The sequence below is a fragment of the Temnothorax americanus genome, unplaced genomic scaffold, assembly GCF_048541705.1.
Source record: "Temnothorax americanus isolate GAGA-0224 unplaced genomic scaffold, ASM4854170v1 Scaffold49, whole genome shotgun sequence".
In the NCBI taxonomy this organism is placed as follows: Eukaryota; Metazoa; Arthropoda; class Insecta; order Hymenoptera; family Formicidae; genus Temnothorax; species Temnothorax americanus.
In genome coordinates, this window is record NW_027509646.1 from 334,407 (window position 1) to 360,832 (window position 26,426).

General features: G+C 41.4%; 11 protein-coding genes across 20 annotated transcripts; 4 read left to right on the forward strand and 7 right to left on the reverse strand.

Moving 5' to 3' along the window:
* Window positions 1–841: 841 nt before the first annotated feature.
* LOC143903621 (phospholipase A1) lies at window positions 842–3,308 on the reverse strand. The gene is made up of 6 exons (XM_077417394.1): window positions 2,722–3,308; window positions 2,539–2,642; window positions 2,084–2,391; window positions 1,824–1,919; window positions 1,492–1,737; window positions 842–1,414 (listed from the first exon to the last, which is right to left on the reverse strand). The coding sequence occupies exons 1-6, from the start codon at window positions 3,295–3,297 to the stop codon at window positions 1,341–1,343; spliced, it is 1,404 nt and encodes a 467-aa protein (XP_077273520.1). The 5' UTR covers window positions 3,298–3,308; the 3' UTR covers window positions 842–1,340.
* A 326-nt stretch (window positions 3,309–3,634) lies between these two features.
* Rrp6 (exosome component Rrp6) lies at window positions 3,635–7,489 on the reverse strand. Its single transcript, XM_077417270.1, has 6 exons — window positions 7,098–7,489; window positions 6,710–6,955; window positions 5,096–6,616; window positions 4,407–4,966; window positions 4,160–4,319; window positions 3,635–4,082 (listed from the first exon to the last, which is right to left on the reverse strand). Exons 1-6 carry the CDS (start codon window positions 7,224–7,226, stop codon window positions 4,029–4,031), a joined length of 2,670 nt encoding a protein of 889 aa, XP_077273396.1. The 5' UTR covers window positions 7,227–7,489; the 3' UTR covers window positions 3,635–4,028.
* Window positions 7,490–7,499: 10 nt separating this feature from the next.
* On the forward strand, window positions 7,500–10,064 carry LOC143903589 (uncharacterized). Its single transcript, XM_077417291.1, has 4 exons — window positions 7,500–8,039; window positions 8,199–8,412; window positions 8,585–8,857; window positions 9,545–10,064. Exons 1-4 carry the CDS (start codon window positions 7,666–7,668, stop codon window positions 9,848–9,850), a joined length of 1,167 nt encoding a protein of 388 aa, XP_077273417.1. The 5' UTR covers window positions 7,500–7,665; the 3' UTR covers window positions 9,851–10,064.
* Window positions 10,065–10,338: 274 nt separating this feature from the next.
* On the reverse strand, window positions 10,339–12,476 carry LOC143903595 (uncharacterized). Its single transcript, XM_077417304.1, has 4 exons — window positions 12,146–12,476; window positions 11,854–11,931; window positions 11,457–11,558; window positions 10,339–11,366 (listed from the first exon to the last, which is right to left on the reverse strand). Exons 1-4 carry the CDS (start codon window positions 12,222–12,224, stop codon window positions 10,774–10,776), a joined length of 852 nt encoding a protein of 283 aa, XP_077273430.1. The 5' UTR covers window positions 12,225–12,476; the 3' UTR covers window positions 10,339–10,773.
* A 163-nt stretch (window positions 12,477–12,639) lies between these two features.
* LOC143903582 (nitric oxide-associated protein 1) lies at window positions 12,640–15,720 on the forward strand. 2 transcript variants are annotated; one of them, XM_077417279.1, is made up of 6 exons: window positions 12,640–13,462; window positions 13,550–14,251; window positions 14,364–14,660; window positions 14,783–15,107; window positions 15,224–15,441; window positions 15,524–15,720. In XM_077417279.1, the coding sequence occupies exons 1-6, from the start codon at window positions 12,931–12,933 to the stop codon at window positions 15,700–15,702; spliced, it is 2,253 nt and encodes a 750-aa protein (XP_077273405.1). In that variant the 5' UTR covers window positions 12,640–12,930; the 3' UTR covers window positions 15,703–15,720. The 2 variants fall into 2 exon arrangements, with proteins under 2 accessions (XP_077273405.1, XP_077273404.1); XM_077417278.1 differs by having other exon boundaries at window positions 12,640–14,251.
* Window positions 15,221–17,967, reverse strand: LOC143903590 (uncharacterized). Its single transcript, XM_077417292.1, has 7 exons — window positions 17,683–17,967; window positions 17,221–17,580; window positions 17,010–17,129; window positions 16,800–16,900; window positions 16,371–16,703; window positions 16,235–16,303; window positions 15,221–16,156 (listed from the first exon to the last, which is right to left on the reverse strand). The coding sequence occupies exons 1-7, from the start codon at window positions 17,728–17,730 to the stop codon at window positions 16,039–16,041; spliced, it is 1,149 nt and encodes a 382-aa protein (XP_077273418.1). The 5' UTR covers window positions 17,731–17,967; the 3' UTR covers window positions 15,221–16,038.
* Window positions 17,968–18,116: 149 nt separating this feature from the next.
* On the reverse strand, window positions 18,117–18,850 carry LOC143903599 (uncharacterized). The gene is made up of 2 exons (XM_077417310.1): window positions 18,509–18,850; window positions 18,117–18,422 (listed from the first exon to the last, which is right to left on the reverse strand). Exons 1-2 carry the CDS (start codon window positions 18,766–18,768, stop codon window positions 18,263–18,265), a joined length of 420 nt encoding a protein of 139 aa, XP_077273436.1. The 5' UTR covers window positions 18,769–18,850; the 3' UTR covers window positions 18,117–18,262.
* A 149-nt stretch (window positions 18,851–18,999) lies between these two features.
* Window positions 19,000–21,349, forward strand: P23 (cytosolic prostaglandin E synthase). Of its 2 annotated transcripts, none has more exons than XM_077417305.1 (3): window positions 19,000–19,140; window positions 20,216–20,585; window positions 20,698–21,349. In XM_077417305.1, exons 1-3 carry the CDS (start codon window positions 19,124–19,126, stop codon window positions 20,821–20,823), a joined length of 513 nt encoding a protein of 170 aa, XP_077273431.1. In that variant the 5' UTR covers window positions 19,000–19,123; the 3' UTR covers window positions 20,824–21,349. The 2 variants fall into 2 exon arrangements, with proteins under 2 accessions (XP_077273431.1, XP_077273432.1); XM_077417306.1 differs by lacking the exon at window positions 19,000–19,140 and adding an exon at window positions 19,416–19,602.
* On the reverse strand, window positions 21,248–23,177 carry LOC143903600 (INO80 complex subunit C). 2 transcript variants are annotated; one of them, XM_077417312.1, is made up of 4 exons: window positions 22,860–23,177; window positions 22,195–22,385; window positions 21,895–21,962; window positions 21,248–21,763 (listed from the first exon to the last, which is right to left on the reverse strand). In XM_077417312.1, the coding sequence occupies exons 2-4, from the start codon at window positions 22,370–22,372 to the stop codon at window positions 21,632–21,634; spliced, it is 378 nt and encodes a 125-aa protein (XP_077273438.1). In that variant the 5' UTR covers window positions 22,373–22,385; window positions 22,860–23,177; the 3' UTR covers window positions 21,248–21,631. The 2 variants fall into 2 exon arrangements, with proteins under 2 accessions (XP_077273438.1, XP_077273437.1); XM_077417311.1 differs by having other exon boundaries at window positions 22,864–23,174.
* Window positions 22,628–25,296, forward strand: Tpi (triose phosphate isomerase). Of its 7 annotated transcripts, none has more exons than XM_077417297.1 (4): window positions 22,646–22,817; window positions 23,455–23,610; window positions 24,105–24,358; window positions 24,530–25,296. In XM_077417297.1, exons 1-4 carry the CDS (start codon window positions 22,727–22,729, stop codon window positions 24,911–24,913), a joined length of 885 nt encoding a protein of 294 aa, XP_077273423.1. In that variant the 5' UTR covers window positions 22,646–22,726; the 3' UTR covers window positions 24,914–25,296. The 7 variants fall into 7 exon arrangements, with proteins under 7 accessions (XP_077273429.1, XP_077273423.1, XP_077273426.1 ...); XM_077417300.1 differs by lacking the exon at window positions 22,646–22,817 and adding an exon at window positions 23,231–23,405; XM_077417299.1 differs by lacking the exon at window positions 22,646–22,817 and adding an exon at window positions 23,231–23,401.
* Mrpl20 (mitochondrial ribosomal protein L20) lies at window positions 25,281–26,113 on the reverse strand. Its single transcript, XM_077417309.1, has 3 exons — window positions 25,902–26,113; window positions 25,693–25,803; window positions 25,281–25,577 (listed from the first exon to the last, which is right to left on the reverse strand). Exons 1-3 carry the CDS (start codon window positions 25,986–25,988, stop codon window positions 25,329–25,331), a joined length of 447 nt encoding a protein of 148 aa, XP_077273435.1. The 5' UTR covers window positions 25,989–26,113; the 3' UTR covers window positions 25,281–25,328.
* Window positions 26,114–26,426: the final 313 nt, after the last annotated feature.

Below are 26,426 nucleotides of genomic sequence, written 5' to 3' on the forward strand. Positions count from 1 at the left end.
GGTATTACTCAATTATATTAGACACACGCGTATGTACTTTCGTTTATTAAAGCAATAAAGCGCGCGCGTGCCGTAAAGATCGCGCGCCAAATGATTTCTGACTTTCATAAACCGCTTATATTTCGGCAACCGTAAATGATAGAAAGACGATTAAAGAAAGACTTTGTACTTTATACTTTGCCCTATTGGTATTACTCACGTGTATTACTTGCACCGCGCGCGCGTATGTACTTTTGTTCGTTAAAGCAATAAAGCGCGAGCTGGCCAAAAGAATCGTGCGCCTCGCCATTCATCATTTTCATTAAACGCGTATATCTCGGCAACCGCAAACGATAGAAAGATAATTTAACTGTTACTCGTTAGTTTGAAATCTGTATATGTACATTTCGGCAATCATAAATGATATATAGAAAAATGATAGAAAAACACAACAAAATGGTTTTAGCCTTTTTTCTCGTTTATAATGTTTTTTTAAAGCTGATTTCGTGGATTTTTGCTAAGTATTTTTGTTGCGCGCCGACTCCTAATAATATATAGTATTTCTTATGTTTCTTATATTTCAAGATTACCTATAACTTTTCGGAACACAGCGTCTTAACGAATCCATATATATAATATACTTATCGCTATTATATATATATATATATATATATATATATATATATGTAACAATAATTAAATATTAATATGTATTGTTTGTCAAATTAGTAATGTTTTTATTAATTACTTTTTTATGTATGAAAAACTGAAACTGCGAATGCGGTGCTCGTGCTTGGCGGAAAGGTTATAGAAGCTCCGAAAAATGCGACGAATGACACTGCAATGGACATATGACGACATATCTCGAGAAATACATTTATTTTAACATTATACGAGAATTCAAGTTACTTCCTTAGCGTAAAACGTTGATACAAATTGTATTGATTTTTTGTTTACAATGATAAATTATGTTGTCACAATGACTATGATTATATACTTATTTGTGCGCTTAACAATTTTATTCCTTAGAGCTGTCGCTATATTTCAGCCTTGGGAATATTACTTTTCAAGCATGCAGTATACATATCTCATTTTTAACGCCAAGTAGTTCTCTTTGTAATTTATTGAGGAATTGTGAGAGAATAATAAGTATAGTGGACTCTCAAAATAATTTACGCGAGAGGATAAAAACGCGCGTGCAAACAAATATAAAACACGCGGGCACGCGATTATTTGTATTGTGCAAACAATCAATTATCCAGTAAATATCCAGATATAATAAATTATTTGAGCATATTTCCACAGTGCACGTGCCGACACATTTATTTGCAAATAAGTTGTCTAGTGCAATGTGCAATTTGTCAATCCTCCATGTCGCCAAGGTGATCCTGTTGCAGTTGCCTCATTACCTCCTCTATGACATCGGTGCTATTGGCTGTACGACAAAATGATTGTAACAAGATTGCCAAATAATTACGTCATTATTTAACGCGAGTACTACAACACATTTACCGCAAAATGGACTGATACTGGCTGTAGGCACGAAAAAGCTTCCACGCTGATTGTATTTTTCTGCTCTAATGCCCATTTCCGTGCAGATGTTTCTATCGCATGGTTCCGCGATTATTTGTAAAAGATGCCTGTATGTCAAATTCCATTGATGTGCCCAGAAACTGCAATTGTGCGCGGTATCGGATATCAAAGATTCAGTTAGATAGACGTAAGAACGTCCGTGGCTGCATATCGCTCGTTGTATCTCTACGAGTGCAATATAATAACATTTTTTTTTTTTTTTTTTACTCTCGTTCTTTAGTCCAGCTAATAATCGTGTTACTAGCACTAACCAGTTACAGGAATCGGTAAATAATTAAAGTACGATGATTCCGATTTTGCACAGCCAGGTTGTGTTTTACCGCCATTTGGATAGAAATCAATGTGACCTATAATTAGGATAACGATTAAAAAATTAAATAAACGAGTTTTTCGTTGGGAACTTACGATCCCAAAATTATACATCGTTTAACAAGTACGTCGAAGAAAAAAAAGGAGAAGAAAAAAGTGCGCGACAAGCTATTGATGGATTAAGCTTCGATCAACGAGCTACCTATAGCTTCGGGTAAGCCAAGACCTAGACTCGTGAGTAATCTGCCGTTTGTATGTATCACGTCAACGAACGGTGCGTCACTTTTATGTAAGTGAACAGACGTGTCGGTATTGCGAAAACACGGCTGCGCTGGATCCAAACCGGTGATTCTCTGCACAGCCCATCTGTTCTGCCTTTTGTTTAGCTCTCTCGCGGTGAATCCGCAAATGTGAGCGCCAAGACTATGTCCTACCAGATGCAAAGGGCCCCAATTATTCACGCCTGTCCCGTTATTGTTGATCGTAGCGTTTGTTACGTGTTCTACAAATCTAGGGTGAATACGAGCGGTACGGTTAGAAAGCTAGTACCAGTACCGATTCGTTCGAAAGTGTCTCTTGGAGCTTCTTTCGAGCTTGTTGTATTACCTAGTTACAAATTACTATGCGTATACCGCAATGCAATGTTAGCTTACGCACTTTGATACTTGATATCCCACTATTCTGGTGTTAACCGCTGCTTTATAATAATTCCACGTATTACCGCCAGCGCTCCAATCTATTATCACCACGTTGATGTCACCCTGTACACATAGACACGTACACAATTCCATAAGAAATAAGCGACCGTTTAAAAAATAAGATCGCGATCGACGGACTCACCCATTCGAGTAACGCTTTTTCCATATCTCCGATCCATGTCTCCCGGCCGTGAGACAGGAAACCATGCACTATGATCACCGTCCTGCGTTCTATCTTGAAGTCTGTCCATTCTAAACCGAACTGCTCGCCGAGCACCACTTGCGCGCGATGCGGCTGCTTCCTAGAGGACAGAAAAAACTGCACGTCCAGGGCGTCACTCCCGTTAGGCTTACTCCTGAAGAACCATTCCAGAGCCACCGCGACTGTCTTTCCCAGCCCGAAACAGTCTACTTGCGACGACTCGCTCGCGTTGCCTACGCGAGTGTATGTAAAATTCGTCAGGGTAGTCTCATTCGATAGAGGCACAGCTTTTGCAACGAGTGCCGTTTTGTTCGTTGCATATTCAAGAAGCTGAGACACGTTCGTCGCGTGCGGATTCCACAGGCGAGAACACTCCCCCATGGAACATTGATACGACACGGCAAACGCGAGAACGATAAATATCATCGTTGTGCACCTTAGCCCGTTGACTTGTGATGTGACGGCACGACACGGCATGGTACTTGTGTTACCCTCGATTAATATATATATGTACATACGAAATACCCAATCGTTACATTTGGCTAGATAAGCCACGACTAATCTACAGAAAGTCTCTAGATAAACAACTTTTTTTTCGGTCTCGTACGGTCAAAGCGACACTGATTAAGCAAAGAAGACGTGCCCTCTGATAATACGAATTATCCGAGAAGCCGACAGTCTTGTTGTTATATACATACATGGTTCGCTCAGAGAAGTGAAATAACGATTTAAATTTTTCAATTTTAATCGTGCCTCATTTTTCACGGGATACTTCTCTTTGTATCCTGTGATGTATCAATTGAAACTAATTACACAAAATATTTCTAACACAGACATAAGTATAGACGGACGTAATTATTATATGGATTTTATGGGAATTTATTTTCATGAAATTGCATAACATTTACATTTATACATAACATGTCTTTATAACGATGTACGATCTGTACATTATTATTAAGGAAAAAAAAAAGAACGAGTGACGAGTAATTTTATAGGCAATTTACACTTATGTAGATTGGCAGATTATTTTCAAGTACATATTTTCATATTTTAGAAAATATAAAAAAATCTTGTGAAGAACTTATCAGTATAGTAAAAATCGATATTAAATATTAAATCCTAAATCCAGAAACAATATTTCTATATACGGTACATATTTCTACATACAGTAACTATTGTTGTCAGGATTTTTCTTCTTTCTGAGGATAATTTGATGATGAAAAAACGAAAATCGTACGTAACAATTATATGTTAAATTTCTGCTTCTTCCAGTTCCGTTGTCTCTCTTTCTTCTTTCGCTGTTGATAAAATTTCCACGTAAAGATATCTTATATATTAATTATTCATAAAAAGATAAAACGATATTTTTACTTACTCGAGGTTGCTGAAACTGTGACTGATTTGCGTTACTTTGCGTACTGCCACCTTGGAAGCTGCCGAAGTCTACTGATTTGTAATCGAATTTTTCGGATGGCAACATACCCCGTTCTTTCAGCAGCTTCTCGTTCGCTTTCTTATCGCCTTTTTTCCTAGCTCTGTCGTCGAATTAAAAACTTTGTTATTAGTATGGAATATGTTATACATATTATATAGTATTTTCTTTCCTAGAACAAACAGCTTACCTTATCGATTTCACTGTTTCAGAATTATTGTCACTCTGAACTTGCGCGAGGCTCTCTTGTATCTCCCGTTCTTCGATCGCTTCCCGTGCTTGTTTTGCTTTCTTGGACACATGCATAGTTCCAGCATCCAAATACGGTGTCGGTACCGTAGAAAAGTCATTGTCGCCCTTCTTTTTCTGATACTCATTTCCAATATTAAATTTTCTCTTCCTTTTTCCGCCATGTATCTGGCTTAGAATTAATTGCTTAGATTTATTCTTCTTCTTCTTTTTCGGTAGAGTCGCAACTTTATTTGTTTGAGATACCTGTTTAAAGTGCTCATGAACTCTATTTTTACTCTCGTTAATCTCAGCCTCGTTTACATATTCGTTCTCGAGTTTTACACTCGGACCCTCTTCTTCTTCTTCTTTTTCCCTCTTTTCTTGTCGCGTCTCACGTTCTTTAGTTTCCTGATCCATTATCATTGGTATGACACATTTGTATCTCATGAACGGGCTTATAAATATAGTCTTCTTTTTATCTTCTCTCTTACTGCCTTTCGTTCCATCCTGAAATTCGTCCTGAAATAAGAATATAATTCATTGAACATTTTTGCGCGTGCGTATATATCTATACATGTACATTATATTCGAGAAGCATTTTCTCTCCATTTATTATCTTATAGTTATTTTCACGCTATATTACTTCACCTCTGATGTAACTGGTGTATCGAATATCGTTACGGTAGGCTTCGCCATCCGACGCACGCTTGCCTCTGGCAATGATCCTGACACGGCCGTCTTATCCAAAAGACATGGCAAGTCCGCTCTCGCTTCTGTGCCGCTCGGAACATCGTGCGGTATATACAGGGAAGCCCCGGTGTCCGTCGCGTGATTCTGTTGCGTCGGTCTCTGCCGAATATCCTGCTCGAGAATAGATTGTACAAGCGGCTGCTCCCTAGCCTTCAGCACTATCTTGTGCATTTTCAATAAGTTTTGTCGCACTAATGGCGGGATTGGATTACAACATGCCAGAATACCCTGCATCTCGCGTGGCAGGGTCTCGGCTATGTTGAGCAGCATGTGGTTCGGTAACACGTAGCCGATACTGTCGTCCTCCTCCCTCGCGGTGATATCTCGCCATCTGTGCAATTCGACGAGCGCATACATCTGCTTATTGTTGAAAGACTTCTGACTCTTCCTGTACAGGTTGACGCAACTTTCCTCCGTCCAAATTGGTTTTGCGTACGTGCGCTTACAAATCTCGGTGCTTTGATCGTACACAGCCTTCAAGATATTGTTCTTGCCGTTAGCCACGTCGATCAACTCGTTCTTCAGCACGTCCTTTATGTAAAGTAGATAGTGCGTATCTTCTCTCGCGTATCTCATCAGTTCTAACGGTAGAGGCCTTATACGCCAGTCGGCCAATTGAAACTGTTTATTGGGATCTATACCGCAATATTTGTTTAACAGATAAGCTAGATTGAGATAGGGTAGGTTGAGCTGTTTCGCGGCTCGATGGGTGTCAAACATGTTGACTACGTAGAGCGACAAGTCCCTTTGAAGCCACAAAATGTCCATGTCGGCGCCGTGAAAGACCTTGAGGATCGAAGGTTTCGTAAAGATTTCGTTGAGTTGACTTAACTCTGATCGCAGGGTCAAAGTATCAATTAAATAATCGGTTGTTGTCGTTGATATCTGCATTAGGCAAGTTATGCCTTGAAACGTTCTGTAAGAGTGGTGCTCCAAATCGACAGCTATCTCCTTATGCGTTCGCAGATCTTCCAAGAGAATCTTGATATCGGCTGGCTTGTCGATAAATATGACGTCGGTATCGTCCAACGACTCGTACTTGACGGGTATCGTCTTGTTCAATTGACATTCCGGCGTTTCAAACTTATCCAGCTCAAACTCGTAAGGGTGATTGAAGACCTCGCCGTGTTCGCCTTCCTCGACGTAGAGAGCCAACGGCTTCAGGGAGTTTGGTTTCTCCTTGATTCGAGGCATCCATGGCTTCGGACTATTGTCAATTTTATCTTTGAACATCAATTGTGGCCTTTGTACATTTTTACCACCCAACAAGCGTACTTTCTCCGAACTAGCCGAGACTTGGTCGGGATGATTAGTCCTTATATTCCAAGCGCCATTCACAACTGATTTTGGAATTTGCGACACGACCAATTCCACCTGAGGATTTCGTAAAATTCCACTTTCCTCGTCCATCAATATATTCTGTAGCAGAGAGAGAGCAGGAAGAAACGATTAAGAAACTAAATTTATATGACGAGATTCAAACTGATGCCGGAGTAATTATAAGACGCTCACAGCTTGATCCAACAGCTGATCGTTGGTTTCCAGTAAAAGATCAAACTTTTCGTCCACGCCTCGAGTTTGGATGTTGGTAGAGCCACCAGCTATTTTTATTACGCTCTGCATCGTAGCCAGAATTCTCTCTGTGTCTTTGCGTTTAGCGTCGTTGAAGCTTGGAAAGCAAGCGTAGTAGTTGAAATTGTCTCCGACAGGCAGATTATTAGCCGCTTTGATTCCGGCTCTCATAGCGTCGAATGCATCCTGAAATACATAGCATTTTAAGATTGTATATGATTTCTCATTTTACTTGCCAAGATTTTTACGTAAAGGACTTAATCCTGGCGAGAGGGAGTAGGGGAAGAGAGGGGCTCACGGGTCTCGAGCGAGGGCCGAGGAACCATACCTGAAGGTAATCGTCGAAGGTTGGATATCCAGGAATAAGGCGGGTCGGTAGCCCATTCTTTTCCTCGGCTTCGATATCGTCATTTCGCGAGACACCCGCCTCACTGTCCCAATTTTCGGCAAATTCCATGTTTGCCGCACGCACCCTCGCTTGTTTCTCTCAAAGCTGTCCTCTTCTTAATTCTTTCGTTGCGACTGTGGTGTAGCGAGCGACTGGCGAGTATAAGCGACCAAGAGAGGCTCATCCACTCTGTAGTACACGCTCCACGATCTTCATTTTCAACAGTTTTCGATTTTCGAATGTTGGAGCTGTTAGAGGTTATCCTCAGTCTCACGTTCACGTCGCAACGGTGCGTGGACCGTGGACCGCCAGGACCGCCTGTTTCTTTTGCACTGGCTGAACTAGGGGTGCGTTCAGATTTCTCATTCTGAGGGTGAGGGTAGGGTGGACCGGGAGTGGGCGGAGCTACTGTCGGGTGGCCTCGGTAGGCTGGAGAATCTGAACGCACCTAGGGGCCGTATGAAGGCGCCACACAAACAAAACGTCTAACAACAAATACCTAACCTTAATGGATCGCCAAGGAATTGTAGCATTGGCTGTAACTATGAGCAATAATTTTTTACAAGAGATAATGGAAAGTGATAGTGACAGCAGTAATGATAGTGATGCCTCTGACGATGAGTTGGATATGCGAATACATTTGCAGTTGCGAGGACCCCAACGTAAACCTGCAAGAATTTTAGATTATATAGAACGTACAATCCCACAATTTCATCATGAACAGTTCAGACAGCATTTTCGCATGACACCTACAACGTACAATCGACTCGAACAGAGATTGGCACCAACTTTGCAAGGAAATATTGGTGTGAAACCTCCCATTCCAGTCAGGAAGCAATTGCTTGCAACCCTTTGGTTGCTGGCTACACCAGATTCCTACAGGTAAGTTTCTCTTAAATATTTTTTTAAAGAGACAGTGAAAACTATGTAATTACAGGTTTTAAAGTGTATTATGTTGATATGTGATTTACGACCAAGAAAATTAGAACTATGTGAGTATGAAGTATGAACCTTGCCTGTAAATAAATATATTTGTTTCAGGTCTGTAGGGGAAAGATTTGATATGGGCAAAAGCTCACTAAGTGTCAGTTTTATGAGAGTTGTACAAGCCTTGAACGACATCGCTGGAGATGTCGTACAGTGGCCAAGAGGAGACAGATTAGCAACAGTGAAAGAGAAATTTCAGAGGTTGTCAGTGCTACCTGACATAATTGGAGCTGTGGATGGTACTCACATTTCCATAAAGCAGCCACATGTAAGTTTTTTAGTTTAAAATACAATGCAAATATTTTATTTTGTTGAGTTTCTCCAATATTCTAATCATAATATGATTTTATGCGTAAAATTTGTTGAGCAGGTTTGAAATTAAAATAAACATTATCTCTGAATACCGGATATGCTTAAACTTGCCATGATTTTTTTTTCAGAAAGACTCTCTGTCCTACAAGACGTACAAGAAAAACTATGCTGTTATACTTCAGGCTATATGCGACTCTGAGTTGGTGTTTCTGGATTGCTTTACCGGTTACCCAGGATCTGTCGGTGATATAAGGGTGTTCAGGAATTCTGATCTTTGGTCAGAAGTGCAGAGGGATAGACAGTTATATTTCCCTAACGAGGAATACATCATTGGTGACAAAGCTTACCCTGTCTTGCGTTGGTGTATTTCTGCTTTTCGTGATCGTGGTAATCTTACAGCGGTGAGTACGTACGAATGAGTCCCAGTTACGCACAGAACAAATCGGACACAGCAGGTTAAATTAATCGGACATAATAAGAAACGGACAAATAACGGTTGGAATCGGACACAGGGCCAATCGGACACAATTTCTATCGACGAGGTGAAACGAACTTCGCTTCGTGCGGAAAGTTGTAAACCTATATGTAACTGTACAGTTATAGACCTTGTCAATGATTTAGGGCCGGTTGTTCCAACCTATTGGTAAGCTACCTAGTAGTTAAATCATATATCTATCTTTGTCTAATGTAAGAATAAACAAAGACATATATCTGATTTAACTATTAGGTAGTTTACCAACAGGTTGGAACAATCGACCTTTAAAGCACCGGTCGATATGTGTAGATCTCGATTTGCGTAGAAAATTACAAACCCATGTGAAATTGTGTCCGATTAGCATTGTATCCGATTCTAACCGCTATGGGTTCTTATTGTGTCCGATTCATCAACCTGCTGTGTCCGAATTATTTTGTGCGCAACTGAGATTTCCCGGTACACCGTACGCACATACTTTCTTTGGATCTTCGGTGCTTGTATCTATACAATCATATTAGTTTTTCATTTTTTAGTCTTTCTCACATGGTAAACATTTTAAATTTTTTTGCTGCATGTCCAAACCATGAAATTATCAGGACATTTTTCTTTGCAGGCTCAAAAAAGATTCAACGACATACTGTCTAAAGTTAGGCAAGTCATTGAACGGGCTTTTGCATTGTTGAAAGGAAGATTTCGGAGGCTGAAGTATCTAGACATGAATAGAACGGACATGATCCCTTTTGTGATAATTGCTTGCACAGTTCTTCACAACATCTGCCTCGAAAAACTTGATGAAAACATAGAAGAATACATCATAGAAGGCCAGGAAAATGAAGTCCATGCTGTTCAAGACCTAGTGGCAGATGAAGATGATGCTGGTGGTGTGGCAAAAAGGAATTATCTCGCAACGCTTGTTTAGTTTAGTATAGTCATGTAACACTTCTAATCATGTATTATTTTGTCAGTAAACAAGGTTTCTTGATGGAAACTAAAGTAATTGAATCAAAGCATAAATATTTGTTATAGAACTGTATTTATTCTCAATCATGTCATTTTACTTAGAAAATATATATCCTTAGAACTTATATATTTAAAATTATATATTACAAAAAATATATATATCCTTAACATAACTCAAAGTGTTTCTCAGTCTTTAATCATTAAATCATACTAAATACCTGAATTGACAACATATGCAAAGAATCTAATAACCCCAATAATACTTGAGGTAGCATCAATCACAAAAAAATGTAACTCCTATATCTTTTGTATGATAATTAATATCCTACATTCTTACTATTAAATCATGTCTAAATTCTTTTATACTTTTAACATAAAAATATAGGAGGTACATAAGAGCTGACAATATTTAAAAGAAAATCTTAAAAATATTTGAGGTAAGACCATCCTTAAAAAATCAAACTCTTCTATAATTATATACAATTAATTTCACACAATTATGTGAGTTTGATTTTTTACAACTTAAGAGACAAGTACTTAAACTATTAAAGATTAATATAAAAAAAAAATACTACTAAATAATAATAAGAATAATATTAAGAGTAAATGCAAATTAGGAACAAAACAAAAATTGCACAATAAACGGAAATCATCTCAGACTAGCTCGAGAACTGTATCAAATAACGAAATCATACATTAATTTAATCTTTGGTCATAGACCTTCTTGGTCTCTCTAGTAGCCAACGGAAGTGTCAAGTGCTTCAATAATATGGAACTCCACAATAAAAAATAAGAGAGGAATTAAAGAAAGTAATGCACATTGTCAAAACAGAGAAAAACTATACACCACTTACAACTCCTATAACTTCTCTAGGAGTCGGTTCATTGCACTTTGATAAACCTCAATGGCACGATCCTGTCGCTCCATACGCTCAGTGTGCCTCTTCTGTTGCGCCTCTTCTTTTTCTTAGATTCCTCTGTTCTTATGGTAAGTAGCCTTTCAATGTTTCTTTCAGTAATACTTTTCTTTTTTTTAGATTTAGGAGTAGAAATACATCCATTTTCACTGTCGCCTTCACTGCTGCCTATGAGTACAGAAGATGCACTTGAACAGTTCTGAGTATCAAATTCATTACGCCTCTTTAGTGTTGAAGCTATGGACACAGGCTTCACAGCTGGCTTATCGCCAAGAACATCATCCATTTCGTTATAAAACTTGCATGTAGCAACTGGAAGACCACTGCCCTTCTCATTCTGATCCTTAGCTTTTACATAGTGTTTTCTGAGGTCCTTAAATTTGTCTTCACATTGCTGTCCGGTATAGTTCCAGAATGGGTTCTCTTTTTTTAACTTGCTAGCTATCATTTCCCAGACTTTTTTGTTAGTAATGGTAGTGCTCTTGAAATAGCTCTCATGTCCTTTCCATTCGTCAATGAGAGTTTTAACGGCATAATCATCCTTCCATGACGCTGCACCTGTGGCAAAAAAAAGAATTGGTAATGAATAAAGCAGACAAAGTGCATAAGAAGAAAAAAATTACAATATAAAAAAATGCGTATGTTTACCTTTCTTGCTAGAGATGTTAACTGTTGACTTTTTATTTTCTTCAGAATTTACAACAGGCTGTTCATCGAACAACAGTTCTGTTTCTGGCACTGAAGTCTCACCTGTTTACCAATAAATATATTATTTGAGAAATAATTAAGTTATTAAATCAGAAAATAATTAAAAACAACTAGTTGTATTTCTTATATCGATCCAGCTGGCCAAGTTTATTAATATTCAATTCACTATTTAATTAAATTTATTATTTAATATATTAATTGAATATCAATAAACTTGGCCAGCTGGGTCGCATAAGAAATACAACTAATATATTATGTATCTTTAAAGATTCGTCGAATAAAATAGTCTCACATACAATATTTAGTAAAACAGAAGTTACTAAAACCAATAACTTGCCTGAGGAATTTATTTCAACACGCAGATTGAAAGATGCTAGATTTTCAGGTGTTAAATCAAGGTACACCGGACAATTATCTGTTGAAATAAAAGAAAAATAAATCATTTGAAGATTGACAAAGAATTGCATAAGTCCACCGTACAAGCTACGTTACGTTAAGTACGTAACGAATTTCTTTGTACGTTGACATAAACTTGGACTTATGTCGAATGTGGCCCAGATGAAGAAACCATTCACCATAACCTCCTGTTGTTCAGAACGTTAATAAAATCACATCAGTAAATAACTTACCATCATCGTTCCATACGACCAGTTTATTATTCTCAATAAGTGGAGAACCATTCTCCGTGACCAGGAGCTTACGATTCATATTGTAAAATTAAGCACCCTTCCCCTCACTTCAGAGTTCAGTTTGCTATTCGCGCACTTTTCTTTCGACGGCAAAATCTACCCGCCGGCACCCTGTGTCAGAGACAGAGTGCTTTCTCCCCTCACCCGGGTGTGTTGGCGAGGAATCTGAACGATACACTCGGACGCCACCTGGGTGAAATAGAAAGAATCTGAACGGCGCTTGGGTGGCTTGGGGCACCCGGGTGGAGAATCTGAACGCACCCTAGGCTGAACTGGTGCACTTTTTCGTAACAGTACAGTAAAGTTTCGACCAATCGCGTTGCTCGATTCGTAAACGTACGGCCGTACGTTCCCGATTCGAACAACGTGATTGGTCGAAATTTTACTGTTAAAACGGGGAGCACACACTTCTGCACAACGCATAATGCGTAAGGTCCATACACCATACACATGTGCATAATAAAATAGACCAATCAATTTTCTTATGCTTACGCATATGCGTTGTGCAGCAACATCGAGGAGAGAAGTAAAGGTTATCTGTTCCTTAAAAATTCTACTTAACCTCTATCAAGTAACCGGCACGTAGCGAACACAGCGAACGCAGATAAAAGGAAAGTGTCAAAAAATTGGAGCCCCCAGTTGGAGGCACGGCGATAGGAACGTAAGAAAACCGGTGACACATAGCACTGATAGCACCCTGGAGCACGTGTTGTATCTCATCTACAATGTTGTCCGTAAATAATATTAAACTGATTACTTTCGCAAAGCATTCTGCGTGGAAAATGTACGGAGGTAATACGTATCGTCATTTGAGAGCCTGTCGCGATAGGTACAAGCTGGCGAAGCTGGTTCAGACTTTCAATTATTCAACCAAGTGCGACAGGAAGAAGGATTTTGTTAAACCGTCCCTCGATCCCAGAGTCGAGGCACTGCGAGAAAAATTACTATACTGCGACTATTTGGATCGTCGGAAAGTGAAAATTAATTACATGAAGCGCTTCTTGTCGAAAAAAAGGATCGAGTACGCTGAGAAAAAAGCACAAAGCGACAGGCTGACAAACGTACCCATCTACAGCGTACTCCTGGACACGAGAAATGACGAAAACGACGAAAGCCACGAAAGCCACTTTCGTCGGGAGCAGGAAGATACGAATACGGAAGAGGATATAGCGAAACCACCCGTACATATGCCGTACGCGAGTACAGATCTGTACAGTAATGTGCTGACGGACACATCTTTGAACGAGTCGAATAAAGGTAATCTTGATGAAAAGACGATATCGTTGAACGACAAGTATAAAGCTCTGTATGAAAGATATTTAGAGGAAAAGGATGGAGTTTTAGGAAAAGAAGAGCTCACTTTGCTCGATTATTTAGAAGAAACGGATAGAGATGCGTCATGCGAGAGAGATCTTCCGTCGAGTGTTCCGTCCAATTGGATGGTAGACGTCGAGCAATACGACGATGCTTCGTATCAGGACAGTACCTGGCTCAACGATTACGGAACCCCCGATCCAACCTCCAGTCTCAGTTCCGTTCCATGCGGTGGATGTGGCGCCTTGCTGCACTGTAAGGATCAAGCTCTACCAGGTTACTTGCCCTCGGAATTGTTTCGGAAGAGGAGCGAGAAGGAATTGCGAGTTATGATCTGTCAAAGATGCCACTTCATGCGGTATTACAACACCACGTTGGAGGTGAAGGTATCCGCGGACGAATACCCGGCACTTTTAAAAATTATAAGAAAGAAGATATGCGCCGTCATTCTGATGGTCGACCTTACTGATTTTCCGTGCAGCGTATGGCCCGAAATAAATAGCGTGCTGAATCCTTTGACCCCGGTGTTCGTCGTGGGGAATAAAATAGATTTGCTGCCCCCGGATTCGAAACATTTCTTTACTCACGTTAAAGATTGCCTCTCAAAGACAGTAATGGACAGTACGGGAATCAAGAAGGAAAATATCAGACACGTGGCACTCACGTCTGCAAAAACTGGCTACGGCATAGAAGAACTTATAAATAAATTGCACAACATCTGGAAATACAAAGGTAAGAGGATACAAAATTTATCGACTATCGTCTAGGTCGCGTCTAGACTCAAGGACTAGGGAGACAATATACTCCATATTTGTTATATTTAATTAATATAATTGTAATTTAGGAGATGTTTACGTAATCGGTTGCACAAACGTCGGAAAGTCTTCTCTGTTCAACGCTCTTCTACAGTCCGATTACTGCAAGGTGCAGGCTGTGGATCTTATACAACGCGCAACCATTTCTCCTTGGCCGGGCACAACGTTAAACTTGCTGAAATTTCCTATTTTAAATCCTCTCAAGTGGCGACTTTACTTGAGGACGTTGCGATTAAAAAAGGAACAGCGGTACAAGTGTGTCGAAGAGAAATTCCGAATTGATCAGTTCAAAGCGACGCGTAACTTGGAATACGCCACGTTGCAAAGTACGCATCGTATGTGCTAAATGCAAAATTCCTGTCATACGCAGTTGCGTATAATCGATTAAAAATTTTTGCATTATTATCGGTGGATAAAAGTACATCTCTTACGCATCTTCTAAATTTAGGTCACATTGGTAGGACATTTCAATCAAAGTCCGGGCCTGAAGTAGGAAAAAACGATCCGTTCGTGGAAGGGAGATATAAGAAGCATACGCAACAATTCGGTTTTGACGAGACTAAGGAGGAGTACAAATACAGTCGCTGGTGTTACGATACTCCCGGTACCATTCAACCGGATCAGGTGTTGGATTTGCTGACGATGCGAGAACTTTTGTCGGTTTTACCGAAGAAGATAATTTCGCCTAGAACTTTCGTTCTACATGTAAATCAAACGATATTTTTGGGCGGAATAGGCCGATTGGATTATGTAGAGGGCGATAGTTTTATTAGGTAAGGTGCAAACTTACGATTGCCCCGATAGTAATATAAATATAATAAATAATAATAAATTTAAGATATCCAAGTATGTGTTAAAAAAGAAAACGATTGCACACGCGTCGTTGTAGGTGTACAATATTTTCGAGTAGCGAATTGCCGGTAACTTTAACTCGTACCGAGGATGCGGACAGTGTATACAACGAGTTACTCAAAACGGAAGTGTTCGTCGTACCTGAAAACAGTCCGGACCGATTGAAACATTGGCCGGCTTTGGGATCTAAGGAAATGGAAGTTACTGGTCTCGGAAAGAACGAATCGATCGCCGACGTTATTTTATCCAGTGCGGGTAATTTGACGTTACAATAAATTTACGTTTGCGCCGATCGTTGTCTTCCGATCTCGTAGCCATAGTTTTATAATTGTTACAGGATGGATCGCGATCGCCGCCGAAGAAGCCGAGCGTGTCTTATTGAGAGCTTGGAGTCCACAAGGTCGCGGCTTACATCTAAGAACTCCGGCGCTTTTGAGAAAATCTGTCGCTCTACGTGGCAATCGAATTTCAGATGCGCCGACATACAAAAGCGGACGCCAAGCGTACAGAAAATAAATATCTTTTTTATACGCAGTTATACGCAGTTACTGTACGCATATATCGTACATAATACATCCAAACCCACTCTTGCATTACACATAGGTATACATTTGCGTGACAACGATTGAACGACAAGTTCTAGTAATATTTGTAGATATAACTTACACATCTCAATTAATACTTTATATAGTTAATCGCAATTAAAATCTTCCGGTTCTTTCACTAAATAAAATTGCTTTGTTCGATATATATATAATATCACGGATATTAAATAATCTTTCTCAGAATTTTATAACATAAAGATATAAAAATCGCGTTAGAAAGATCTGAATGGCAATAATATTTTTCACGTCAAACATCGACCTCCTGCGCGCGCATTTTCGCCTGCTTATACATTCTTTTGTAAAATTTTTCTAGATTCTTATAAAATCCGCGGCCCGGAGAATAATCTCGATCGCACTCCACAACGCTGAAATAACATTTTCAAATACATTTACACGTTGTATCGTTACAGATGAAGATAATTTCATTTTTCAACGCTACTTACTCGTCCTTCGCTCCAGTGGCATACCATTTTTCTTTAGTTTTCTGAAGATTTTCAATTTTAGTTTGCAATCTGTAAAAACATAGCGATCGTAATGTGACAAACGTTCGAGAAATTGATCTGTTTTCAATCGACTCACAATGGCATTGCCGCTTCTTCTTTCGCGTCGAATACGTCATTTCGACGAATACAACCACGTTGTCTAATCTCAGACATATTTCTGCAATATCTTTGCTTAGCGTCAACATATTTCTCGATTATATCAGAATCGTCGTGGGATTTCGGGAAATAACAATTATACTTGAAACAAACTGGACAATCGTCCGTAACGTGGGTATTGTCGAAATCTGGTCGACAAGTGCGTATGGAATTTCTCCTTATTGAATGATAACATTGATCAATTTGCGATCCCGTCTGATGACTCGTGGCATACGAAGGACATTGGTGAGAATCGCTCGGTCTCTGACGGTACCTATTTGGTATTCACAGTATTTACACGTAACATATACAATGTTTATATTTTACACATTAATAACACGTGACAATAATGACAATAAGATCCACTCACGGTCGACAGCTTTGAGATCTCGGTTTACTCTTAGCGTGACACACTCTCCGTTGCCTTATAATACCTTTAATCGGCCTTTTCCTCTGTCCACATGCCGTTTGCTGAAATTTACACATAAAGGATTGATATTAGAAAAATTCGCGATTCTCAAGCGAATGCGATAAAAGAAAAAAAATTTTCAACGACACCGATCTGTAACTATGAAAATACCTTAGAGTTAATCATTTTTGGATTGATGACACAACATCTGCTCGCACTCGTGTCGTAGTAGTCCAAGATTTCCTCGACAATCGTTTTGGTGGAGACCTCAATTTTGGGCGCTATGATACCCTGAGGCAAAAACGACAGTTTTGCCCTAGCGAAAAGTGTTTTTATCCCAGATTAAAGAATTGGAGAGCAAGAAGAAGAACAAAAGACATACGGGAAAGCATTTAGTCGGCTCCATCAATAGGTCTATATCCACACCGGCCAGTAAACCTTTGAAGCATGGCGCGGGATACAACAAATCTGTCAAATTTGTCTCAAACGTTGCCAGAGTAATGCCTCGGCTAGCCGGCGTTGCCCACTGTATCAATTCCGCGTAGAAAAATTCTCGCTCCAAGGCGCTTTGCAGCTCCGTCAGGGAACGTCGTCGAGTAAAGATTTTACCGAAGGTAACGTTGTCGTGGAACAAGAGCGGGAAAATCGGACTTATCCTGTCGGATTCTGCACAGGAATCGAGGATGTTGATTCGCAGAGCCACTTTGCCATTGGGGCACAGCCAAACGCCGGGGCACGTTACCTAAAACCGCCGTGCGCCGTGTGCCGCGCGTGAGAATGAGAATTGCGAGTTATTGCGAGACAACTGCGAGGCCGCAGCGCGACAATATCGCACGATACGTACCGCGTGTACATCTAGCTGTACTTTAACGCGAAAAGCTCTACCTGCCATCCCGCCCAACTGTCCAATTTAGTTTAGACAGTTTCATCAATCGTACGATATCGTCATTGACATTGACATCGACAGCATTGTGGACACCCGGGATGGGCGGGATGACGTACGTCTCTGTACCACGGATCTCACTATATCGCTTCGACAGCTTCACGATGGACGATAGCAAAACGCGAATTTTCTCGACAAGTTGAATATCCGTGTCCAGATCTTACTTTCCGTTGGACTTAATTCGATAAGAGAACGAGTTGTTGCCAGGAAACAGTGAGACACAACATCACCGCGCTCGCGGCTCGCGGCTCGAATCAATGTATCGAATTTTGTCGAGTTCTGACTTCTGGCTTGGCTTATTCTGGCCGACCTTAGCGCGATTAGGTTTCGCTGAAAGATCTCATCCCTCGCATTAACGTTTAGATATATATATATTTAAAAGAATAGTTTGTCGAACCTTTAATTATAACAATTAAGCGACATTTTATTCCATAATTTGTTGAAAACTATATAATGTCTATAATCTATAATCAAATAATTGTCATGTTTTAAATGGCACGCCAGCGAATCTTTTTTCCGGCGGACCTCTCTGCAGTTTTCGACGTACGAGTTCACTCGCGATAAAGTCCGATTGTTTCCTGGAGAAGCGTAATCGTGGATCCTTGGTGACAGGTACCAGCGGTACGGTGAACCAGCCGTATCTATGTATATGAATCAAAACGGTTCGTTATTACAATTAATAGTATAGTTATTCTCAAAATTTTCATTTACTCGTTCGTCGACTCACTCCATGTTCACCGCCGGCGGCCTAAACGAATAAATGTCTTTGGGTATCATCTCCGTCTGTCGTTCAATCAAGTCGATGTCGTCATCTCTAACGTCAGACGGGGAGAAAACATCGTGTTTCGCATAGAACTTGCCGGTTAACGATTTTGTACGGGTAGTAGGCACAAATGTTTCTCGTACATTTATCAATTTGTTCTCCTTTCCATACCTTTCTACATAGAAGCGCAGTTTTATCGGATTTATCAGCAAATTGGCCGCCATAAATTTATTCAAAATTATCTCAAAATTATATATATTAAGCTCTCTGGAGCTGTTTTTGCAAATAACGCGCGAAAAAAACGTAAAACGTTATTATTTCTCAGGAAGACGGCTTGACGACCGCGGCACGGGCCGCACGGGCGATGTGGCCCGCGCAAGTTGCCAGTTGGTCGATTGGCCGCGAGTCGCGAGTCGCGAGCCACACCGATCGAGAGATCTCGAATCCCGAATCTCGATTCTCGATTCTCGATTCTCGAATCGGGTCCGCGGCGCGCGCGGCGCGGTGTGCGAGGTGCGCTACGCGCTACGTGCGCTGTGTGTTTGTTTCGTTCTCGTTGCGTGCGAAGCCGTCGGAAACATGACGCAAGAAAGCCAGTAAGTATCCTAGGATCGACGTTAATTGACGCGGCGGTTTGCGTCGCTTGACCCGCGAACGAGCTCCGCGACCGCGTGTCCGCGTATACAGCCGCGGTCAACTGTCGCGGACGTACGAATGCCGCCCCGTTCTTCTCCGATCATCGCCATGTTGCTGGAGCGGTTTTATTGATTCTCGAACTTTCCAGACGAGCGACGATCTAACCGCGGCGGTCGGCGGTCGGCGGTCGTGTTTTTCTCGAGCGAAAATTCCTGACGCGATTATTCCCTCGCGTCGCTCTCCGTCGTTTTCTATTTGCCTCCTCTCTCTCTCTCTTTCTCTCTGCCTCCTTCGCCTTTCTACTCTAATCGAACGGTCACGATGGCGCGTTCCGGAGGAGGAGGACGGTGGCGACGGTGACGACCGATGACCGATGACTTTCGTTTCTCAGGACTCAGGGGTGCTTGTCGCGTTTTCACCTGGTAACCATCCATGCGATTAACTACGCTCTCGACCTCGACATCTCGATGCGTCGCGCACACGTAATGACTCGAGGGCGAGCTTTTGTCCCTAACCTATGAGGATACGACGGGTCTTCTATATATGTATATGCGTATATGCCTCAACAGGACGCACCGTACACGTGGTGATCGGCCGATTTACTCACGCGATTTTCTACGATGCGTAATAATGAGCGGAGTAGGGTATAGATTTTAGACGTAACGTCGAAAATTTTGTGAGAATTTTGTGCGTAATCAATAGTCGAAATAATCGTCAAAAATTGAGAGTAGAAATTGAAAGAGAGAGAGAGGTAGGGGGGGGGGGTACAAAAAGGAAAGACTCGATTTCGACCAGATCGGACAACTTCTACTTTCAAATTTCAATTGCTCGAATCCGTTTTTCGATAACTTTTTTCCCTCACCTTTCTTTTTCGAGCTAAACAAGATTTGCCGAAGCATGTCCGAGAATCATAATTTTTTTCCTACCTCGTTATAATTATAATAATTGAGTCGAATATATCTCGAGTATTGCAAGTTTTACTCTTATCCTATACGTTTAATATTTATCTCTGTTTCTCTTTTACAACTTTTGCAGGATACCTCCCCCACCGGTCATGTGGGCTCAAAGAAAAGATATCTTATACGTTACTATCTGCTTAGAAGACTGTAAAGATCCTATTATCGAAATTGAACCGGAAAAGATACGCTTCAAAGGAGAGGGAGGAACGGATAAAAAAATGCACGAGGTTACGATTAATCTGTACAAAGAAATTGAGCCCAGCAAATCCGTAAAAAATTTGAAAGGCAGGACTTTTGAATTGATTCTCGCTAAGAAGGAAGAGGGACCATATTGGCCACGGTTAATTAAAGACAAAACAAAGGCTCACTGGTTAAAGAGTGACTTCAACAAATGGAAGGACGAGGACGATACCGACGACGAAAGTAGCCCTCCAGATTTAGAAGAGGTAAGAACGCACGTTGCATATTTATATATACGCGTATTCATAGCCCGACCCAAAAAGCAACAAAGGCGTGCGTCGATTGATAAATAACGATACTTTCTCCCCGATTTCGTAGATGATGCGACAGATGGGTGGTCTGAGCGGTTCCGGTGACACTAAGCCAAATTTCGAAGACTTGGATGAATTAGGGGACAACGATGCCGATAGCGACGATGAAGATCTTCCCGATTTATACGACTAAAGCGATAAAAATAAGATAATCACACACACACACACACCCACATCGATCAAGTAATTAATTACATTAAAGACAAATGGCAACCTAAGGATAGTGCGCTATCGGGCAATATTTCAATAGGCTTTGCTGTTTGTATCTTCAATTGCAAATTTGTTAAAATGGCCGTGTTGCGAATAGCAAACGGGACGCGCAAACTGGACTGAAAAAGGAAAAGAAAAGTAAAGAAAAAGAAACTGTAAAGATTGCAGTGCGGCAACAGTCGACGAACAGTAATACAGCTCTCGAAGAACCTCCACAGGTCTCTCCCGCCTCCCCTATTAGCCTGTAGTTGATATACTAAGTTATAATGGACAAGCTTTTTTAATAATGTACTTGTGTAAAATAACGCAAGAAGATAAAAAGGGAAAAGAAATGAAAATAACCAAAATTATCTATAGAATTGTTCATTTTGGAAAATTCTGCATAGCGCTATTGGCAGACGTGATCAAATGTTATAAATGGTGTCTGAGATAAAAATATCGATACTTTATTTACTCTGTCTTTCTCTCTCTCTCTCTCTCTCTCTCTATCTATTCTCTCGATCGAATCGTTCCGTTTCGTCTCCATTCCTACCGAAATACCTCCATTCTTTGTGAATAAAACTCGTGGGTGTTTCGAATTTCGAAGCAACGTTGCGAAATGTATAGACGTTTACATATTTAAAATACAAGTTGCCAATTTGGGTTAATCCTGGATGTCGCGGATATTGCCGGACTATGCGTGGGCCACGATGTACAACGCGACTGTTGGTCGACATCGAGCGTCGGGTCGTTTAACCAACGATACTAGACGCTCCGCGTAAAGCCAGATATCCGGCCGTTATGTCCATCGGTAAACTGCGAACCGTTGCGAATTCTTCGGCAGTGGCATAATATAATTTAGTTTGTGGATCCGTGTATCGTGCCTGTAAACGAAATGCAAATTATTTATTTAAATGCAGTTTACCGCGTTTACGAGCTGACAGCGTCGCAAGACGCGGGAAAGCGTAAAGGTTGGTTTTTATCGATGATTATCAGAGATAATTTTTACACTCACCGGTAATCCGGAAATATCCGAGTATTTCTTTGCTGGTTTGAAGCTCGGCGGTGCGTTGATAGAACTGTCTGAAATTTATGCGAATTTACGTTACAATACGATAGGATAGTGTTTCTCTCTCTCTCTCTCTCTCTCTCTCTCTCTCTCTCTGAATATTTAATACATGTCGCAAAACTATATTTCGCTTTTAGTTACGTGCAGATTATTTCAAGGTGTTTCGTTACAGTTCAAATTATTCCCGACTAATGTATAAATGCAATGACGAAAGGAAATAAAATTTCCGGCGCACTCGACGCATACAGTGTTTTACTGTCGCTGGCCATGGTAACGAACGCTCCTGAGCCAAAACTTGTTTCAACGACCGCCAAGTGCGTTTCTTCCCGGTGGTGCTGGTCTGCCGAAATTTCTGTTGAAACGAGCGGTTCTTAAATACGGGCTGTGGTTTCTTATTGGCCTCGATTATTTCCTCGCTCGCCATCTCTCGTGATCTTCTAAAAAATAAAACAGACGGATATAATAAATGAACGCGAGCGTAGAGATCCAGGAGGAACTTTACGGCCGGAACAGAATCAAATCGGAACGAGAGCTTATCTCGCGCCGGCAAAAGAATTTATTTTTATATTCGCAAAGAAAAACAAAGAGGATACGAGGAGCTGCGGGGTTATCGCTTTGCCGTACGTAACACTCGCGTAAACTCATCGTCAACCGAGTCGACCCTACACCCTACACCGCCTAAGCTTTCGAATCCTCGCGCGACGGATCAGAAAGTTTTCAAGCGAGAAGTTGGTGGCTCTTTAGCACTCGTCGTTAGCAAATTTTAGCAGATTTCGCAATGTTGGCGATAAGAATTGTATCGACGAACGCTATCTACGTGACTCGTAGCGAGCTATTGCTCCGATATTCCATCAGTCGTCGTGTATACCGTAAGTACGGTATAAGCGTATAGTATATACGTATGTACCTACCTACCTTGTTTTATCGACAAGAAAATCCCAATTTATAAATTATCACCCGTTGACCGGGCCGTTGAGAGACTAACGAGCGAGAGGTCAGAGGTCTTGATCTGATTTTAAATTACACGCGATATATCTTAAAAGAGACACGAACGTGAACGAAATTTTTTGAAAACTTGCGCTGATTTTTTTTGGTCAAAGTGAGAGAGATTATGATAGATGGATAAAATCGCGCGCGAAGGACCTATAGGGTGCTTACGAAGAAGCGCTCGGGGTTAGATTTTGGTATAGCATATGTTAACCAAAACCTAACCCCGAGCGCCTCTTCGCAAGCACCCCTAACCTAACCTAACATAACCTAACCATTGAACCAAGCGGAGCAAAGTGGAGGGGAGAATTGAACGCCCAATGAACGCACAACGCACAACGCACGCACATCTGATACGAGATGCGAGGGGGGCGAGGCGAGAGGCGAGAGGAGCGTTATTCGTTCACCTTGGCGCCCGCGTGTGAAGGTCGAAAGAGTAGATCGTGGACGCGGAGTAGGTAGGTAGGTAGGTTCGAGGGTTCACGCTCGACGAAAAGAAGATTGCTCCGTTCGTTGCAGGTCGGCTGATCGCACCCCAAGTGTCGCGAGACGTGCAAACGAGAAAAATGGGACGCAGATTCTTCGTTGGCGGTAACTGGAAGATGAACGGCACAAAGAGCGAGATTGGCGACATTGTCGCGTTTCTCAAGACCGGGCCACTCGATCCTAACGTCGGTACGTAAATGCAACCGCTGTAGAGACGTAGATATAGTCGTTCTAGTCGTACTTTACATCGTCCACGGGATTACGAATTACGTTTCTCGTCTCGCGAATCGCGGGATAGCGTCGAGTCCCGACAGTGTTAAATTCGACACACCTGACGTTATATCCGTTATCGTTATTTACTATTTATCCCGAGTTTTTTTTCTTTTCCCTCCTCTCCCCCCACTCAAATTAAAATCGCAGAATTGTGGACATTTGGATACGCGAGAGGAGAAACTTACGGTGAAGACGATAGAATTTTTTTCACAGGGGACAGGGCGAATAGACGAAAGGAAAAGATAATAAATATTAAAAAGTCGAAAAACTGTCGAGTTACGTTGTTACGGAATCTTCGGATACGTTCGCAAATTTAACAGTCTCGTCTGGTTTCTCATTCGACACGAGCCGAACGAATCGGCCGTAAAGGTAAAGAAAGGCAGAAAGAATAATACTTTTGTAATTTTTAGAGGTTGTAGTTGGCGTTCCGTCGATATATCTCACGTACGTGACCTCCGTCGTCCCTAGCAACGTTAGCGTTGGCGCGCAGAACGCGTACAAAGTTCCTAAAGGAGCGTTTACCGGTGAAATTAGCCCGGCTATGCTTCTGGACAATGGCGTTCCCTGGGTAATTCTTGGCCACTCCGAGCGTCGAAACGTCTTTGGCGAAACGGACGAGTTAATTGCGGAGAAAGTTGCGCATGCCTTGGAAGCTGGATTGAAGGTAGATATACATAGGTATATGTTGTATACAACGTATAGGAGAATCGATTATTTTATATTTAAAAAGATGACGCGCGTGTGTGCAAAGTGCGTATCGTACGTATCAATATAAATACGATCGCGCGTAATTGTCGCGAAGGATAGAGATAGAGATCGCTTTTGGCTTTTCTAGGTGATCGCGTGTATAGGCGAGAAATTGGAGGAGCGCGAGGCGGGAAAAACCGAGGAAGTGGTCTATAGGCAAACCAAGGCGATAGCGGATAAAATTAAATCTTGGGACAACGTGGTCTTGGCTTACGAACCAGTATGGGCGATCGGCACAGGTAAAACCGCGTCGCCGCAGCAAGCGCAAGAGGTTCACGACAAATTGCGGGAGTGGTTGTCCAAGAATGTCAAGTCCGACGTCGCGCAAACTCTGCGAATCATCTACGGCGGTTCCGTAACAGCAGCCAACGCCAAAGATTTGGCGAAGGAGAAGGACATCGATGGATTTTTGGTCGGCGGCGCGTCATTGAAGCCTGAATTTGTACAAATCGTCAATGCTCGTGCTTGTTGAACACGCACGAGATTATAAATTGTATCGCATATCGGATGAAATTGAATTCTCTATTAGGATTACGCGCGACAAGTTGCTTATTACGTTTCTGACGATGAGAAGAAAACGGATCATACATATACGTATATAGCCGTTCCGCGCGATTGAATGAATTCCTCGAACGAGGGTGGAGGGTTCCGTCTTCACATAATTTTCACGCCAAGTTCTCAAGCTCTTGCAACGTAGCCACGTTATTAGGGATGTTGCGTTGTACACACGTGATTCTTACGGTACTGCAAAAGATGTACTCGAAGATGAAAGATCGATGCGTCGTCTAGCAGCTTCTCTCCGTATAGTATCGGAAGTATTGTAAAAAGTAACAAATAAATGTGGAAAGAAGAAAACTTGGTACTTTATTTGCGCGACTCGTCAAGGATTATTTGATTAAGCCCCTTACGACAACGCTCTTTGGTACTTGAACATTTGTAGTGGCCTTGAAACGGTCTTGCTTCGCTCTCGCGCATGCGATATCGGTAATAGCTTTGAAAGATCGAGGTTCCCAAATTGCCAAGTCAGCCAGTGACTTTCGATTCAATAGAATGTTACATCTCGTTAATCCTTCTTTAAGGGTCGCAAAATTTATACCGTGTTCGCTCGCAGCAGCTTCTAGCCTCTGTTCCCGCAGCTAAAAGCAAAAAGGAGAAATGGTGTAAATGTCTTAAAACTTTAAATAAATGTTGAGAGCTTTACGCGCAATTCTTATTCCTACCCCCCACGTATCTCGGTAAATTTCATCGTACCTCCGTCATATCTTCCTTCTTCAATTTTCTGCCTCGAGTGCAATACGTTAGAGCTCTGTGTACGTTCCTGATAGCTATACCGTAACAATTTCTCTTTCTGCCGAAATAATGCTGAAAACATATTGAAAGTTTCCCAATTTATTTATCGTCTTATCGATACGCATTGCAAATTCACGGTCAAAAGCATTTAGAAATATCGAGAGCCTTACCGCGGCAAGCTTAAATATTTTCCGCTTTCGCCAAAATTCGTCGGGCCCGCGGGCTCTGATTAAAAGGTTCAACGATAAGAAAACCATGCTTAATTGTAAATCAATCGATCGATCCCAGTAAACTGCTTTAAAAACTTGTAGTTACAAGGGGCAGGCAGGTTACGGTTGCGTTGACGTGAAAGGTTACGTCGTCGGTTGCGGTGAGAGTAGAGAGTACCGTACTTGAGAGTGCAGTAAGAGTGTGGTATGCGTGTGTGTGTGTATATAGGTCTGCTCGTTTTAGCTGAACTTGTTGCACGGTTCATTTTTCCTCTCTTTCTTTTCACGTTGGAGAGAAAAAGAGAAAAGATGAACTGTGCATCGTGCAACAAGTTGAGAGTTGAGCTAAAACGAACAGGCCTGTTATGTACCGCAGCGTCCGCACCCGCAGCAGAGAGAAACCTGTACGCTGTACGTATATACGTACGTACAGCAGTGCCGTATACGTGGTATATCCTAAATAAATATAGACAATATCTAATATCG